Below are 19,560 nucleotides of genomic sequence, written 5' to 3' on the forward strand. Positions count from 1 at the left end.
TTTACTACGTGCTGACTTTGGCATTTTTTATTAAATGTAAACATATAACACTTATGTGTATCTTACTATAATATCACTTATCTTATAGCAAGACAACTCTCGTAGAATTGATATACTGCCCCGTCACCAATAGTTAAAGTGTGGAATGGTATATACACCAATAGTGTAGTTGTTATCTTTATATGAAGTCCTAATCATTGACAGTGTGAGGTTACTTGGTTAATTTATTGTAGTTTATTTTAGAAAACTTACTTGTTTTTATTAGTAGATTGTGTATAGTAGCCACAATATCTAGTTATTTTTGTGGCTAGGGCTTGGATTTTGATTCTTTTTGGTCAGCTTCCAGTGAGTTCTTAGAAGATGACTTTCTTGCAGTTTCTTTTGCGGTTAATTTAACTTATTTCCTTTGGCGTTTGGTGAGTTCTTAGAAGAACTGGTCTGATCTACTTTTCTTAGCGAGCGAAGAGATTCAGCTGCATTTAACAATGGTTGCTATAGTGTATTTTTGCGCATGCGTGAGAATTTCAAGTTTCCTCCTTATTTTTCAATAGTTTGACAGTAGTCATGTGTCTTTCTGCCAAGAACGACAGACGTCAGTGTTAGCCGTGATCGTCTAGAGGTTAGGACCCCACGTTGTGGCCGTGCTAACCTAGGTTCGAATCCTGGTCACAGCATTGACATTTTGTACATATTTTACAGTCCAAAATCTGAAGAATTATTTGTTTTTATAACATTGTTTTTTGACGTCGTACTTGCTGATAGTTGATCAAAATTGTTATAAGAGTAACCTGAGATAAAGATTTCATGGTTTCATTAACGCTGGTGGGTTACTGTTTAAAGAAAAAACCTTAACGTTCACCTCAAATATTCAGCGTCCAAGAAATATAGGCCACTGGCAAACTGGAACGTCTGTGAGCATCCGGTGTATTATTTGGAGCTGTCCCTTTTGAGAGAAGTTCCGTGTTCGAAGTGGTCTGTCTACATTGGGTATATAGTGTTTAAAACTTGTTATTACACGTAATCTTATTTAATTATGGAGTTAGCTAAAAAGCGATGGGTCACTGCACTTCTCCGTGTAAAGAGCAGTCGATTGATGCTTGAACTGTTGTCAGAGACCGTTCGTACACCGAGATACATCGTCTCAAAAGAAAGAAGAAAGCAGAAGAAAGAAGAAAGAAGAACAATTGGCCATTTTTGTACCCTTTTTTTTTGCTCTCTTTTGACATTTTAACCGACGTTCTGACACTCGCTGGATTCGTAAGACGCTTCTCTGTAAGAATATGTGCTTTTTGAAACTTATAAGTTGATTTTAGTTGAGATTTGGATAGTTTTGTTTACATATATATATGTATGTACCATAGGCGTGTACGGGCCATCCCTATATAGAGAGTGCTACCGCCTCTCTGATAGAGAATTGCATCATTAGTGAGATATCTTCTGGAGCGTTAGAAGGATCCCACCATTTTCCCAGCGACCTTGGCAACAGACTTGATGTATGGGTTTCATTTCAGATCAGGAGTAAAGGTCAAACCCAGAAGCTTATCAAAACATGGGGCCTCCCCTAGACGAGAACCATCCATTTCAATTGATGGCAGATGGGGATCAGAGCGTTTATGATTTAATGATAGAAGCTTGGTCTTAGATGCATTAAAGGTAACCAGTCACCTCTTCCCCCACTGTACCACGCGCTCAAGATCTGAGGAGAGAGAATCAGAGAGAACATTGTCATTTACGGCGTTTGATGTGTTGCCATAGATAGTCGTGTCATCAGCATAGATGTCAACGAATGATTTTAGTATGTGTTTTGGGAGATTGGATAATTAATAAAACTGTATGACCACTTCTCATGTGTCATTGCTTGTGTGTGTGTGTGTGTGTGTGTGTGTGTGTGTGTGTGTGTGTGTGTGTTTGACTTATACATTTTTTTTTGTTATTTACCGATTAGCTATTTATTAAAAACAAGTATAGTATCTGAACAGATATTACACTTTGTTCCTAGCTAAAAGGTCAAGGAGAAAAAAAAACCCAGTCTGTAAACAATGTTTTATTCGATCCATAAATGGGACTGTGACAGGATCTACACTTCTGGGCCAGAGTGGACCGTGGGACCTAAAAGATGATCTCACACTCTCCAAAGCTCCTAAGTTGGGTGATTTACTTCAGTCAGAATGAGACAGCAAATGCAATTAGCCAATAAAAATCCAAGCGGATAATTTTTAATAAATTGTAAGAAAAAAAATAGTTTTTAATTTTAATCAGTCAGAAAAATGGAGCACACAACAATGAATCTAAATATGCTGGACAAATTATTACAGACGCCAGAGCAAATTATAAATCCTCAAAATCATTTATCTCTAGACACACAGCATGGCCACTAAAAAACAAAACAAAAAAAAACTGAAGCGAGAATGTGGGGTAGGCTCGGGATATACTGTTACCGATTGAAGGAATTACCCCAAACTCTAAACCTTAACTCTACCTTCCCCCCACCTCCCGCAAAAAAAATGTAGTTTTTAATCACGTAAAAAAATTTGTTTTTAATCACGTAAAAAATTAGTTTTTAATCATTCGAGAAAAAAATGTTTCTACTTATTTGCACACAAAAGAAATGAAACAATATTTATTCATGAAACTTATAGTAAGTTGTTGTTATATTTTATTTTATTGTTTTCCATTTTTTTTTTTTTTTGTGTGTGTCTGTTTTTCAATTGTAATTAATACACGATAAACGTTATTTTCTGTTTCCTAGCGTTTAAAAGATTTGATCGACCTCGGCATGTTCCGGCGGTTTACGATGAGTACTGATCAAGCTCAAGCAGACATTTGCAGAAATCCAGTTTGCAAAACACAACAGAACCGACATTACTATATAAGTAATCAAGTTAATGGCTCTGTGCATTTTTATAGCTATTCTTTATACATTTTATTATCATCTCTATTAATAAAGTTGGATCGCCTGTAGCCATGACGGTGAAAATGCCTAGGACAGTTTTTCTGCAACGCAACAGTAACACTGAGGTTTCAATGAGATATCAAAACAGCGAATTGGTGGAGTCGAACCAGCTTTTTAATTTATTTTTTGTCTTAATATACTTAGGACCACTCTAAGATAAGGGTTAATGAGTGTTACGTAAACGGTGATAGAACACCGTGATGATGAAAGAATTTGGATAGGGTTTGATTATATAAGAGGACGGCTCAACAAGAACCTGAACAAACGAAGCAGGAAAAACGATTCGATAGTTCTGAAAAACACATGCAATAATAGTATTTATAGAAAAGACTGAGACTAGCAACATCACGTCTGCACGAGCGCACGCGAGAGAGAGAGAGAGAGAGAGTGAGAGAGAGAGAGAGAGAGAGGTGGGGTGCAGAGAACAACTAGTATAAAATATTAATATTTAAAATTTTTACTCTAAATTGTATGGCTCCGATTGTTGGTCTTCAACGAAGAAAACCGTTGAATCATGTATGAATTATTTTGTGTGTATGTGTGTGGAGGGGGGGGTCGATTTACTTGTTTCATGATTTTTTTTTATACTTATGTACTTATTTTAAAAATATTTCGATGTGTACTTATTTTCATATCAGCATTTTGACATCAGCTCATATCTCTTGTGTATACAACAAATCGGTACAAAGTAAGTAAAATAATAATAATAATAATAATAATAATAATAATAATAATAATAATAATAATAATAAAAACAACTAGCATATGAGCGTGTAAATAAAACCGCGCTCTCTACCTCAAGAACAGTGATATCAATGTCAAGAAATAGACACACCTAATTAAAGAACTAGAGCTAAAAAAAACTAAAAAAAACGAAAGAAAACCTTATTCTATTACTAATGGTTTAATGCAATGCGAGTTACGAGTGTCAAACATATCAAAGAAAAAGATAGAAAACAAATGATACTCGTGTGTGTGCAATGATGTATATTTCATCATTTTCATCAATTGATCCTACTTTTCGAATGAACATTATACATATATATATATATATATATATATATATATATATATATATATATATATATATATATATATATATGTATGTATGTACCATATGTGTGTGTGTGTGTGTGTGTGTGTGGATCAACATATATATGGAAATGTATCTCTTATTTAATTAAATATATGGTTATATTTTATGTAAAATTAGGTATATATATGAATAATCACCCACAGGCAGACTATTTTGCTGTAGCGTGTAGCGCAGCCCTTCAATGCGGCTGGACTAGTAACTACCTCAAGCCAGATTTGAAACTCGATCGTCAGTGTTACGCTATTAAGCTACTAAGATGGGTATGCGTAATTACAATGACTGAACATTCGCCAAACGCCTAAGCTTAAAATAAAAAACGAATAATTAATTAATTAGCGTTCGTTTTTAAAAGAATATGCAAATTAGCAGTCGCTCGCATATCCATGATTGAGTATATTAAGAAGTTCGTTTTAATAATTTTTAAATAGAAAAAGTAGGCTTTCAATATCAATGTCAGAGCGAGTGAAATCGATTGGATTTGGGAACAGTAGGTAGGACCACCCCTGGAGTGATTGTTGCGAGTGAGAACATTAGCAAGGGATACCACTTAGACAAGTAAAAAGCTACAGTGACAAGGATGACTACAGACACCCCATCTCCCCATTTTTTTAGTTGACCTTGTGCCTAATTGTTTTTTTTTTTGTTTTTTTTTTACTAATATTTGTAATTTTACATTAACAGAAAATAAATGATAAAAAACTCAATGTCAGCGCGAGAAAAAAAAACTTTATATGTATATATATAAACGTATATATGTATATATATAAATAAAGGATGTATATATATATATATATATATATATATATATATATATATATATATATATATATATATAAAGGATGTATATATATATATATATATATATATAAAGGATGTATATATATATATATATATATATATATAAAGGATGTATATATATATATATATATATATATATATATATATAAATAAAGGATGTATATATATATATATATATATATATATATATATATATATATATATATATATATATATAAAGGATGTATATATATATATATATATATATATAAAGGATGTATATATATATATATATATATATATATAAAGGATGTATATATATATATATATATATATATATATATATATAAATAAAGGATGTATATATATATATATATATAAATAAAGGATGTATATATATAAATAAAGGATATATATATATAAATAAAGGATATATATATATATATATAAATAAAGGATATATATAAATAAAGGATATATATATATATATATATATATATATATATATATATATATATATATATATATATATATATATATATATATATATATATATATATATATATATATATATATATATATATATATATATAAAGGATGAAACGATAATTTTTTCGCCTAAAGAAAATAACATTAACATTCTTACATCAAGTGCTTTCATGTCTTGTCTGGAACGAGTTCCATAAAAACTTTCTCCCTAAGCAGTCACTAAAGAAATAAAAAGTTGGGGCCCAAAATCTCTCATGGAAGACCTATCCGACTAAACAACAAATTTATGGCGAACTCCCATTGGTATCATCTATTGTTAAAGCAAGACCTGTGTTCAGTTTGCAGTCCATTGTTCTGGAGCAGTAAATGGAATTATTCCGTTTGTACTTCAGTGGAACCCTACTACCTCCTCCGGAAGTAGAATGCTCACATACCCAGATGCAAGAGATGCGAGACCTGAAAGCAGAGATGCGGGACCGGGATATGAACTCCATCATCTCGACTATGGTCGAAAGATGTTGATGATGAATGCAATGCGAAAATTGGTTAAAATTCTGTGGGTTTACACACACGCACACATACACAGACACACATAGACACACACACAGACACACACACACATACATACATATATATAAGAGGGATAGAAAGAGAGTTGTTTGGCCTATATCAGATACTGCTAAAACTATTTTTCAAATCAAGTATCACATCAGTATACACAGACATAATTCCTTTTTTTACCATAAGAAAACAACAAATAGAAATCGAATCTTTCTTGTTGTCATTTAGTGAAATCAAAAGTATTGTCTGTAGGTCTTAATTTGTTAAAAAAAAAAGGTGTTTCACTCTTGAGTGATTGTAACAAAAATATAATGAAAAGACAATTTTGATAACGTTTTCTTTAATATATATATATATATATATATATATATATTTATATATATATATATATTTATATATATATATATATATATTTATATATATATATATATATATATATATATATATATATATATATATATATATATATATATATATATATAAAGAGAGAGAGAAAGAGAGAGTTGTTTGGCCAACATCAGACACTGCTAAAAAGTATTTAGCGATTAACGTTTTACTTACCTGAAAGGGCACAGAATCAAAGAAAATGGACATGAACCAGGTGAGGGTGACTGTTGACAATTCAATGTCGTTGTTTTCCAAATGTGTTGACAATTTTGGTAAAGTTTCCTTTAAAATGTCTTTCAGAAGAGCCTGATCTGCTTGTGCTCCAATCAAATTGTAATCAAAATAATGTTCCGGAAAATAGCATTCTGTAATGGCCACCAAAGACCTACAAAATATGGAATCGGTAATTGAAGATAAAAACATTTGATATGCAATTCATATATATATATATATATATATATATATATATATATATATATATATATATATATATATATATTTAATTACATTTTCACCCTTAACAAGGCACATTGCCACTTTGATGTAGGGGTTACTATTAGGGATACAGGCTACAGGGGCACTAGGTGGGGAGTGTGTTAGCAAGATGTCGGTTCACGTTACACTTGAACTTCTGGATGTCAGTACAGTTGGGGAAGCAGGAACCTGGCAGAGAGTTCCAAAGTCTAGCGGTTCTGGGGAAAAAACTACTGGCGTAGAAGGCTTTCTTACATCTAGGGATCTCTACTGTGAAAGGGTGGGATTTTACTGTTTGTCGGGTTTGTCGGGAGTTATTTACATAGAGGAGGTACAAGTGCTTGCAGCTCGTCGGAACATTCACCGTTAAAGTACTTGTAGAACAGGCAGAGGGAGTCTACATTGCGTTGATGGGACAGAGGCTGAAGCTTGGATGATAGTTCAGGACCAATTAAGTTGGCGACTCTCTTTTGAACCTTGTCTAGGAGTGAGAGACTAGCAGCAGATGCACCAGCCCAAATATGACAACAATACTCCATACATGGGCGAATGGTGGCCTTATAGAGGTACAGGATACTTTCAGGCGTTAGTAGCTTTCTAGTATGGTAGAGAGAACCCACCTTCTTCGCAGCAGTCCTGGCAATGCTCTCAATGTAATTGTTCCAACTCATGTTTCCTGTGAACGTTAGGCCGAGGAGTTTAAAAGATGTGCTTTCAGATAAAGAGTCTTTGGCCATTGTTATTGGTGGTAGAGAAGGTTTCTTGTAGTTATTGAAGGAAACAAGTTTAGTCTTGGCAGCATTGAATGTGACCATCCATTTTTCTCCCCATTCCACTACAGATTTGAGGTCATCCTCTAGTGTTCCTGCCATTTCTTTTGATATGTGTTCATTTGTTTTCCTGTCGTGTCTGTTATAGAGCGTGGTGTCATCAGCATATATACCCATCTCACAGACAATTTTGTCAGGGAGGCCATTTATGAATATTAGGAATAATAGAGGTCCAAGGATAGACCCCTGGGGCATTCTCGCATTTATATCATATTGTTCGGATGTATGGCCATCGAGGACAACCTGGATTTTTCTCTTATCTAAGAAGGATTTAATTATGCTAAGTATTCTTCCAGTGATATCGTATGATCTGATTTTCCTGAGAAGACCTTCATGTCATACCCTGTCAAAAGCCTTAGATATATCTAGAGCTACTGCTCTACCCTCCCTTGCTTTGTCAAGTAAATGGTATATACGCTCGGAGATTACAGTTCTGCTGTGGAACGGGCTTGCCTAAATCCATATTGTTGGCCGGTAAAAAGTTTAGCATCTGTAAGGTGATGGACTAGAGCTTGGTTAATTATGGACTCAAATATTTTGGCAAAAAGTGGGAGGAGGCTAATGGGGCGGTAATTTGCTGGGTCAGTTCTTTCGCCAGAATTCTTGAAAACTGGTACCACAGAAGCAGAAGATTCATTAAGGCATTTGTTGTAAAATTTAGAGAGGATTGGAGCTACTTCGGTGGAGCACTGTTTTAATAGCACAGCCGGGATGAGATCGTCCACATACTTTTGCAGTGTCAAGATTTTTTATAATAGCATGCACCTGAGAAGGGGTGATTTTCAGATCATCAAGTGTGGCGTCTGTCCACAAAGGAAAGTCTGGGAGAAGGTGGTTAGCAGGGTCCAGTGTGGAGTTTAAGGCAAACCAACTGGCAAGCATGCTAGCCTTCTCAGTTGCTGAGCAAACAACTTCATGATTGTTGGATAGTGGGGAATTGTTGATTACCCATTATTTACTACACTGTTGTAGATTTTCCAGAAGTCACGAGTTCCTAATTTCTGAGCTTCGATGCGTTTTTGGGTGGTTTCAGTAAATTCTCTTTTAGCTGTCACTATTTTTTTCTTACAGTTACTTCTGGCTTCTATATACTTCTGTCTGTTTGAACTGGATTTATGTTGGTTAAATCTGTGGTACGCGTGCTGCCTTTGCACGATGGAAGCTGCACATGTGGAAGTAAACCATTGGGGAGAGTGGGGCTTGCTATAAAATTTCTGCATGGGAACATGTGCTTCAATTGCTGTTTTGAACCACTCAGTGGTCTCATTTGCGTACTGTTCAGCAGGAAGTGAAAAGATATTTCACCATGGGGCGTCTCTAAAGAGATCCCTGATGGCTTCCCAGTCGGCCTTTTTATAATATCTCGTTCTTTTGAGCAATGACTCTTCGATTTTGGGTCTAGAGTTTAGGGTGATTTCTACTATTATCACTACATGATCAGCATTCCCAAGTGGGCTGTGGGCGTTCGTAACATAATCATCAGGAACTGTGGTCAGAAACAGATCTAAAAGTGATGCGTGTTGTTCTTGCTGGTCAGGGAAACGGGTTGGAAACGTAACCGTCTGTGATAGGGAATGAGATATAGAGAAGCTATATGTTGTGCTACCAGCTGCGTCTGTGTAATTAGAGAATCCAAGCCAGTTACTGTGGTGGACATTGAAGTCACCAAATACATGAACTTGTGCACCAGTGTCGAGGGAAAGTGCTGTATCTATGCTGTCAGAGACTTTGTTTATTAGGGTACAGTCCTGGGTCGAGGGAGAACGGTAGAGAAATTAAAAGTAACTAATATTATGTTGCATGTTAAGTCTAAAGCACATAAAGGCTTGACCGTCCAATTCTAGTTTTGTTTCTCTAGTCAGGGGGAGGATGTTTCGAATACAGACTGCAAGCCCATGCATATGTCTGTCAGAGTCCTTACAGCAGAGTGGGAGATATCTGGGCATGTTAAAGTAGTTAGAGGGGATAGAGGAGTGTAGGTTAGTGTCACTAAGTGCTAAGATATCCGGGGTGTTTGTTAGGAGAAATGCTTAAACATCATTTAAATTAGTTCTAAGTCCATGAATGTTAGTAAATGCAAGCCTCAAGGGAGGAGGCAATTTGATTTTCTTTGAATTTTGTCCTGGTTTAAGCGTAATTTTAGATTGTACTGTCATTTTTTTTTTTTTAAGTTTCAGTTTAGGTAAGGGGTGCTGCTGAATAAGTTCTTATGCAGAACACCAGGCATGCAACACAAGTAGACCAGCAGCTGACCTTCCATCTACTAAGAAAATCCCACCGAGGATGAGTGCAGGGTCCCTATCCATGCGTGACATGGCACTACAAACATCTCGATATTATTCAACTGTTGATGGAGCAGCCACTCTAAGCGCTACCAAAGAGTTAGGGCACCTGTACTACCAGTCGGGAACAGCAGCCAGGAACTGTCAATCCGGTACCCTCAATCCATCAGACGATGGTCAACCCAATCTACTTGTACTGCCATTATGATGTTCAAGCACTCCCAACTGCCCAGTTTAGAAGGGGATAGGATGTGTCGGGAGAGGGGGAAATCGGCATTCATTGCTCTAGTCAGGAAACAAGATCGACCACTGAGTGTTTCTGTTGAATCCCTGTGCTTCGACCTCTACACCTGGCTAATAGGCAAAGAAGGAGTATGGAAGCCAGGCGATAGACAGTGCCTATCTACTCCTTAAGCAGTTTAGGTTTGCAGACCGGTAATTTGTTTGAATCACCAGCTCTAGGAAGGATGGTCATCCAAGAATGGAGGGGCCTCCCTCCCCTTAGGTTTAGCTTCAGAGTTTTCCTTCTCCTAGACAGATGACCTGGGAAGATCTACGAGTTCATGAGCACTGTAAGGGTTTACCCCACGCCTGCGTCCTAATCCAGGTATTTCTGCGACCCCGCATGGGTAGTTAATGTTACTGAGTTAGTATGCAAATGTTATGTCTACTGAGAAATTACACTCCTAAAAGTGATTAAGGGACATTGCTGTTACATTGTTACTGGAGGAGGGGGTGAGTAAAAGTTCATGCAGTGGAAGAAACTATATTTGCAACAGGTTAGTTGGAAAGAGTTAAGATATGGTTTAATAGTTTTCCTTTAAATTTAGAAAAAAAATTTTTTTTTATATGTTGAATGTTAGGAATAGGATAATGCGTTACAGAATGACTTTATATTAAGCGTGTGTAATGTATGAGTGTTAGTAGCAGCTGGGGGAGTAGGGTAGACTTAGTTTTTAGGAAAGGATTAACTTACAGAATACAGTAGAATTAATTTTTAGAATTTATAGTCAAGTAAAATTTAGTTATAGAGATAAAAAAAAATTCATTTTTTTTCTTTTTTATTTATTTAACATGCAAATCAGACAATGGCAGTCGTTTTGAACTCCGACGAACCTCCATGACACTTCCCAAAGCCATAGTTGCACCAAAAGAAGGTCATGTTGACTGTTTGGTAGTCTGATCTCATCCATTACAATTTTTTAATGCAGACGAAACCATGGAAACAGTGGAGAAGTACTGTCAACAAATGGATGGAATGCATCAGAAACTTCGACAACAAAACTCAGCATTAGTCAACAGAAAAGGCCCAATTCTCCTCCATGACAATACCCGACCGCACGTTGCTAAACCGACTCTGCAGAAGTTGAATGAATTGAGCTATGAAACTCTGTCTCATCCGTCATACTCCAGACCTCTCATCTACCGACTACCACTTTTTCAAGCATCTCAACAACTTTCTGCATGAGAAATGCTTAATAAACCTAAAAGATATCAAAAACGCCTTCAGCGACTTCATCTCCACCAGAACGCAAGATTTATACATTACTGGCATAAATATACTTGTTTTGCATTGGCAAAAGTGTGTTGATTCTGGTGGTGAGTATTTCGATCAATAAATTTTTGTTTAAGCCGAGATATGTTTATTAGCGATACTTTCTTGAATGAATTCTATTATTTATATGAAAGCGCATTTTTACCGAAATGCGTGTTGGGAATAATTTTCCTTTTGACCAATTCGGTACCCCCTAAATGGGGAGCGACATATATATTATTTTTAAAATATAATTATCACTGACACGTTTTTCGTCGTCTATGACTCATCAGAGTGGCTGAATCTAGCGAGATTCAAAATCGGTACCTCGTGAGCCTAAACCTCTACCACGTGGCTATTTTAAAAATAATATATATATATATGCCGCTGCCTATTTAGGGGTACCAAATTGGTCAAAGGGAAAATTATTCCCAACACGCATTTAGGTAAAAATGCGCTTTCGTATAAATAATGGAATTCATTCAAGAAAGTATCGCTAACAAAAACAAATAAAAACATCTACATAAAAGTGATACATTTAGTAGTCCTGCAAGGTTAGCCGCGTGGTAGAGGTTTAGGCTTCTTATCACGAGGTTCCGATTCCGAATCTCGCTAGATTCAGCCACTCTGATGAGTCATAGACGACGAAGCACGTGTCAGTGGATAATATATATATATATATATATATATATATATATATATATATATATATATATATATATATATATTCAAGATACGACCTTAATAGAGATAGATATAACTATTGAAAGTTTCTTTAGAACTGCACGCCTGTGGAACTCTCTTCCTATTGCCTGCTTTCCAGCTTACTACAACCTAATTGCCTTCAAGTCCAACATGAATAATTTCTTGATGATCCGTCCCCCTAAGTAATCCAATTTACCCAATCCCCACTACTTATGTTTACTACGCTATAATTACATTGACTAATGTATACCCAGTAACCCTTATCCTCGAGTGACCCCAGGGCCTTGATAAGTGGTCATTCCTATGTAAAAAAAAAATAACTTTTCGGAAAGTTTTTCATTCACTGGTTTCATTTACATTACGTGCAATTGTTTCAACCCCAAGTATTGTATGTAAGGATATAATTGCTCATCAAACTTGAGCTTATCAGCGCGTAAAGAAAAAACAATATTTCCAAAGTTTTTTTTTTTTTCGGACCACGAATAGGACCGTTCCAGTTAATACAGTCGGCATTCATTTTTTTATCAACAGCATATATATAAAGTTTCAAGCGGACTTTATTTACAGCTATAGTATTTTACTATTGAGATATCTTAATAAAAAACTTTATGTCACACATTCATATGTAATCACTAAGGCTAGAACAACAGCATATTCTTTTCATAGTTTTGACTCTCGAGTGTGTATCCGTTGATATTTTATATGCTTTTATATAGAGTGATGTGGTTCTCGGTTGATTAACTGTGTCGGATATATACTCGAGAGTCAAAACAATGAAAAAATATTGCTGTCATAGCCCTAGTAATCACTGCCCCAATTAATTAAATTACATATAAACATAGTAGCTACACACACACACACACACACACACACATACACACACATATATATATATACTAGCATGGATACCCATCGTTGCCAGGGTCGACATGAAGTTCGGTTTGCCCACACCTTCGATAGTAAGAATATTGAGCAGATTTTCATTATCATATGTCAACTCCATCGTTACCCCAACAAACATTTCAAAAATAAAAAAACGAATGAAAACACGAAACTGTAATTCTCCCCAACCCGAAAATAAAAAGAAAAGAAGTACGTGACAAACTCTCCACCAGATATTTCGGCAGAAGGGATACGAAGAGAAGCTATTCTCCGGATATTGAGCACCTTTTTATGACTATATTCCAGTTTAAGCGAATTTCTTTGATGCTACCTCAGTCTAGAAAGATTCGTTTTTACGGTCTGTTGCAACGAAAACAAACTGTAAATAATTCAGTTTCAAAAATAACAAAGTAGAATTTGTGTTAATCGAAATACACGTTTTTATGTTATAAAAATGATGAGTTATTGCGTTATTAAAAGAAAAATAATTAGCAGTTAAAAAAAAAATGTGAAGAAAAAACAACTGGTAAAAAACCGTAAATAAAAGACTTGTTTTGTTTAAAATAAAGAATCATAGTCGAATTGGGTTGTTTGTTTATTTTAAAATAAAAATTCACTGGAACATAACGTTAATTGCGAAATCACGGAAATTATTTTATTTAAACTAATTCCAAAAATAATGCTTGAAAGTTTTTAATTTTAATGTCCGCCGAAAAAGAAAATAAAAACAAAAAGAACAAAGTTCGCGTCCAGGGGAAATAACTCAAAAGGGTCTATAAAAAAATCGATGTCGGTAAATGTAAATTAAATTAAATGTATTATCAATATAAATCAAATTTAAATAATAAACTTAATAAAACACTTAAAACAATTCTCTCACTATAAACATTAACTAACACACCGCTATTTAATAAAATCGATTTTCCTTAATGTAATATGCAAATGACGTCACCTCCTAATCGTATATTTTGCACGAATCATACTAGATATTGGAATGAATGAAACATTAAGCTAATAGACCTTTTGTATATAGTAATCAAATTGTGAATAAACAAACAAACGGGAATACGAATTTATACATTTGAATAACACAGGGCGCAGTGGCATTATTAATTGTTGAGGATCTTTTTTTATATAGTTTAACTATAGATTATTACAGAAGAAATACTTTACAACGAAAGGAAACGTAAAATACACTTCTAAAATATTTTTCTGTCTTCTTTTTTCTCCTTAGCTATATATATATATATATATATATATATATATATATATATATATATATATATATATAGTCTTTGAAGTTTTCAACCTTTAAAACTATACAAAAAATATTTTTTATCATTCGTTAGAAAATCATCCAGTCAGTAAGTCATTTAATCACCTGCAATCACTGCATCAACTCGCTCTCGAATTGACTATAATACCAATAATTTATTTTTCAAGGGATCATCAGTTGTTTACCATGAAACACTGTATCGTTTTTGTCCACCTTTTTCAACACCGGCATATGTCTACTCTTTTGTATATATACTGCACACAATGCTTCAAGCAAACTACATCACCTAATTACGTTTTAATGTATTTTGAATATGCGTATGTGTGTAAAGAGGGAGGAGGGTTAGGGAGACTTTCTGGAGATTTCTTGCGTCTCATCATCTTTTTCTTCTCCGTTTGATTTGAAGGTACAGATAAAATCTAAACTTCTAAACACTGCCTCCCACTCCCTTTGCCCATCCGCCTCCAAATTTTCCAGCATTAATTTCCTGTTGATCCTTTCATATAAACTGTACCTCTTGAACCCCTGGAGAGGAGGAAGAGGGGAGGGGCTTTGCCTAGCAACCTGTCCATACCCAACTCCACCCAAATATTCAAAACATAACTGCACTAAATGCCCCGGATTCCCCTGAAACCATAAATCTGTCAAATGAACTCATTGACATCTATTTGGGAGTTTGCCTCCTCCCACTTCGCATTCTCCTCCATTATCTTATTTATTTCACCTTTGACTCCTTAAAGATGCCATAAAATTATGGGAGACATTTTTCAGGAATATGTATTGTGTCAGTGAGAATTATTAATAAACGGTTTGGGATTATTAATAAAATTGTGTGACCATATCTCTTGTGTGTGTGTGTGTGTGTGTGTGTGTGTGTGTGTGTGTGTGTGTGTGTGTGTGTGTGTGTGTGTGTGTGTGTGTCTGCGTCGCTATGAGACTTACACATTATTTATTGATCAAAACTGCAATAAAGTACTAAAACAAGCATTTGTGTTTAAAAATAGTTGAATTAGAAAATTAAGTAGACCAGAATGTATTTCTATTCCTTCGCAAATAAATAATTCATTTTACTGTGTTAACTGTTGAAAAAAAAAAAAAAAAATTAGTCGTGACCCTTTGAAATTGCAAACTAATTCGGAAGCATTAAAACTGACGAAGAGAAGGTCGTTTAAAGTAGCTTTTAAAATTCTTAGCAAATGTATTAAAACAAATTTTTTTTTTTTTAAAGTTTTGGAAGATTAGAAGTAATGATTAAAACATTATGTATTGTATCCAATATTTTAATAATCTCATGCGAGATTTTACTCTTTATTTTTCTTTGAATCCATTTTCCCATTTTTACCGGTGCCATTTTTACCTAACTTCAAATAGAGCTAATTATAATTGAAGTGCTTGTAATGTCAATTTGCATTTCTTCTTCTTCTTCTTCTTCTTCTTCTTCTTCTTCTTCTTCTTCTTCTCCTCCTACTACTACTGCTACTAATGTTGCTGCTTAATCATCATCATCCTCAGTAGTAGTAGTAGTAGTAGTAGTAGTAGTAGTAGTTTAGCGTCTGTCATTTAGAAATTGACTTCCAAATTGATCTATCTCTGTCCAAGTTTCCTTCGGATCATTCCTTATCACTTCATCCTTTGCCTTTACCTTCCAACCGATCATGCTACCTCAACTGTTCTTCAGTTCTTCACCTACTAAGCCAGGCACTTTCAAAGTGACCAAACTATCAAAGTCTCCTATTCTACACATATCTTCCTACACTCTCCAGATTTAATCTTCCTCCGAGATAATCAAATCTATGCCTGTCTTTAAGACTCACAGTACACATACATCGTATCATTCTCATTTCATTTTTCTCCATGCAACGCATGTACTGAAGCCTCACTGACCAAATTTTACTTTCATACATCATCACACTGCGCACACACTCCTAATAGACTTTTCTCTTAGTCAACAGTGGTAACGCACTCACTGCTGGTTAGTAATGACAAAAGCTCCCTAAACTTACTTCATCCATTACAAACTCTTGCAATCACACTAGTAACAACTCGTTCCTGTGCTGCTTTTTTTTCTTTTTTTTACTTTGAATGCACCACTTATCAGGGCTAGGGGCCACTCAAGGATAACGGTTAATAAGTCTTAGGTACTTGGTGAGACAACTCAATGATGATCAGTAATGGTGGAACTTGGGTAGGACTTAGATATTTAAGAGGATAGGTCAACAAAAACTTCTTTACATCGGATTTGGAAAGGGCTAAGTTATAATAAACCGGGAAGCAGTTCCACGGTATCTTGTCCCACCGACGGACAGTTCTAGGAAATAAACTTTACTCATTGAATCGAATTTTTAAAGTGTTCCTTCTAAGAATTATTAACTTTTCCAATTATTAACTTAATAATAAAAGAAGTGGCGTGCTCAATGCTTATAACTATTACAAAAACATTGACTTATTCCGAACACACTTTTCACAACCTTTTCTCTTTTGAGGGGTTTTCAACATTAGAACCACTGATCATCACTTTGGTCTTGGTAGCATTCACTCTGAAACCTTTACTTTCTATAGCATTCCTCAAAGTGTTTGATTTAACAGGTGAACTTTCGATTGATTTACCGGTAAGTCCAAAATCATTAGCACTTCTACAACAACGACACTTCTAAAAACAACGACAAATATTCAAAATAAAGCATGAAAATTATTTTATTAAAAAATTAAACATCGTAAACGAATTTAGAAAGGCTCGTCCGCGGAAAACTCATCCATTTTTGCTAGGTTAGAAAATTGGGCCATAATTGAATAAATACCGATTGGAAATACATTTTATGACCTTTCTTAGAAATGATATTGTTTTTAGATGAGACTACCCCGGCGCATAATATTTTTAGAAAATATATTTTTTGTTCATATTGTTTTGCTTTTGAGGGAGATCTACTTTTTAAACCCCCCCCCTTATATTTACAAAATAATGGGCAGTCAACGATTCCCCTACTATCAAACAATCATGAGGTTGCTTGCACGGCAACCGAGAAGGCTAACATACTTGCCAGTCGGTTTGCTTCAAACTCCACATTGGACCCGGCACACCACACCACTCCCTCCCTCCCTGATTTTCCTTTACGGACAGACGTCACACTAGATGATTTAAAAATCACCCCCTTCTCAGGTGCATGGTATCAGAAAAAAACCTAGACACCTCAAAAGCATGTGGACCCGATCTCATCCCGGCTGTTCTATTTAAAAAATGCTCCGTTGAGGTTGCTACAGTTCTCTTACAACTTTTCAGCAAATGCCTTAACGAATCCTGTTTTCCCGACTGCTGGAAAACTGTTTCTGTGGTACCAGCTTTCAAGAATTCTGGCGAAAGAACTGACCCATTAAATTATCGCCCCATTAGCCTTCTCCTGCTTTTCGCCAAAATATTTGAGTCCTTAATTAATCAAGCTCTTGTTCATCACCTTACAGCTGCTAAACACCTGGCCAACAAACAATATGGATTTAGGCAAGCCCGTTCATCAGCAGATATCCTAACTGTAATCTCTGAGTGTATATACCGTTCACTAGACAAAACAGGGAGGGTAGAGCGGTAGCCCTCGATATATCTAAGGCTATTGACAAGGTATGGCACGATGGTCTTCTAAGGAAAATTAGATCATATGGTATCACTGGAAGAATTCATAATGTAATTAAATCCTTCTTAAGTAAGAGAAAAATCCAGGTTGTCATCGACGATCGTACATCTAAACAATATGATATAAATGTGGGAGTTCCTCAGGGGCCTATCCTTGGACTTTTATTATTCCTGATATTCATAAATAAAATTGTTTCTGAGATGGGTATATTTGCTAATGAAATCACTCTCTATAACAGGTACAAGGAGAAAACAAATGAACAAATATCTAAGAAAATGGCAGAAACACTAGAAGATGACCTCAAATCTGTAGTGGAATGGGGACACAAATGGATAGTCACATTCAATGCTGCCAAAACTAAATTTGTTTCCTTCAATAATTACAAGAAACCTTCTCTAGCACAAATAGCAATGGCCAAGAACACATTACCCGAAAGTACTTCTTTTAAACTCCTCGGCCTACCGTTCACAGGGACCATGAACTGGAATAAATACATTGAGAGCATTGCCAAGGCTGCTGCAAAGAAGGTGGGCTCTCTTTACCGTGCTAGAAAACTACTTACACCTGAAAGTATCCTGTATCTCTATAAGGCCATTCGCCCATATATGGAATATTGTTGTCACATTTGAGCTGGTACATCTGCTACTTGTCTTTCACTCATGGACAGGGTTCAAGAGAGAGTCGCCAACCTAACAGGTCCTGAACTTCAGCCTCTGTCCCATCGACGAAATGTTGCATCCCTCTGCCTGTTCTACAAGTACTCTAATGCTGAATTCTCAGACAAACTACAAGCACTTGTACCCCCTCGACGTGAATACCCCCGACAAACCTGACAAGCAGCTAAATCTCACCCCTTCACAGTAGAGATTCCTAGGTGTAAGAAGGCCTTCTACTCCAATAATTTCTTCCCCAGAACTACTAGACTTTGGAACTCCCTTCCAGGATTCTGCTTTCCCAACTGCACTGACATGCAGAAGTTCAAATGTAATGTGAACAGACATCTTGCTACTCATCTCCCTTCATAATACCCCGGCATCTTATGTCCCCTATAGTAGTCCCCTACTTCAAAGTGGCACTGGCCTTGTTTGGGGTAAAAATTGAATTAAAAATTTTTTTTTAATTTATTTTCTTTTGGAGGGGGGATCTTTTTAAACTATAGCTACTCCAGTATTTTCTTTAATTTTCTACTTTTGAGGTATTATGAAGACTCCCAAGATGTGATCTTCTCATGTCGAACATTTTTTTGTTCTAAAGTAACACTCTACACTGCTTGTTTTCTTTTAGCTGCATGGACGCTGAAAACTTAGCCAGCTAGGTAGAAAACGAACACTTAGAAAAATCGACTTCATCTTTTATAAACAACAGTAAACAAGTAAAAATATTTAAAAAAAAAATATTATGGCGTGTGTAGTCTTTTTTAAAAACAATATCTCCTTCAAGAACGGTCATAAAATCTGTTTTAAATCGATATTTATTCAATAATGGCCCGGTTTTCTTATCTAGTAAAAATGGGCGAGTTTTCCGTGGACGAGTTTTCTGAGCACCTTGTAAACATATTAAGTTGAGAACAAAGTTCTTGCGGAATTTTTAATTTTGATTTCAAATGATGTATTTTCAAATAAGTTTTCGTCATAATAATACCTTTATTTTATATATCATTTTAAAGAGCGGTTTTCGCTCTATCTAATTGT

The 19,560-nt window shown here is 35.3% G+C and overlaps 1 protein-coding gene across 7 annotated transcripts in view; it reads right to left on the reverse strand.

Moving 5' to 3' along the window:
* LOC145241414 (uncharacterized) overlaps positions 1-19,560 on the reverse strand; it is a 607,975-nt gene that overhangs the window by 311,573 nt on the left and 276,842 nt on the right. For all 7 annotated transcript variants that reach the window (XM_080104346.1, XM_080104342.1, XM_080104349.1 and 4 more), the window contains one exon: positions 6,438-6,648. In XM_080104346.1, the coding sequence (XP_079960472.1) occupies positions 6,438-6,648 (211 nt within the window). The remainder of the gene's footprint in view (positions 1-6,437; positions 6,649-19,560) is intronic.

Source organism: Euprymna scolopes, chromosome 20 (genome assembly GCF_053919585.1).
Source record: "Euprymna scolopes isolate OS-2025 chromosome 20, ASM5391958v1, whole genome shotgun sequence".
NCBI lineage: Eukaryota > Metazoa > Mollusca > Cephalopoda > Sepiida > Sepiolidae > Euprymna > Euprymna scolopes.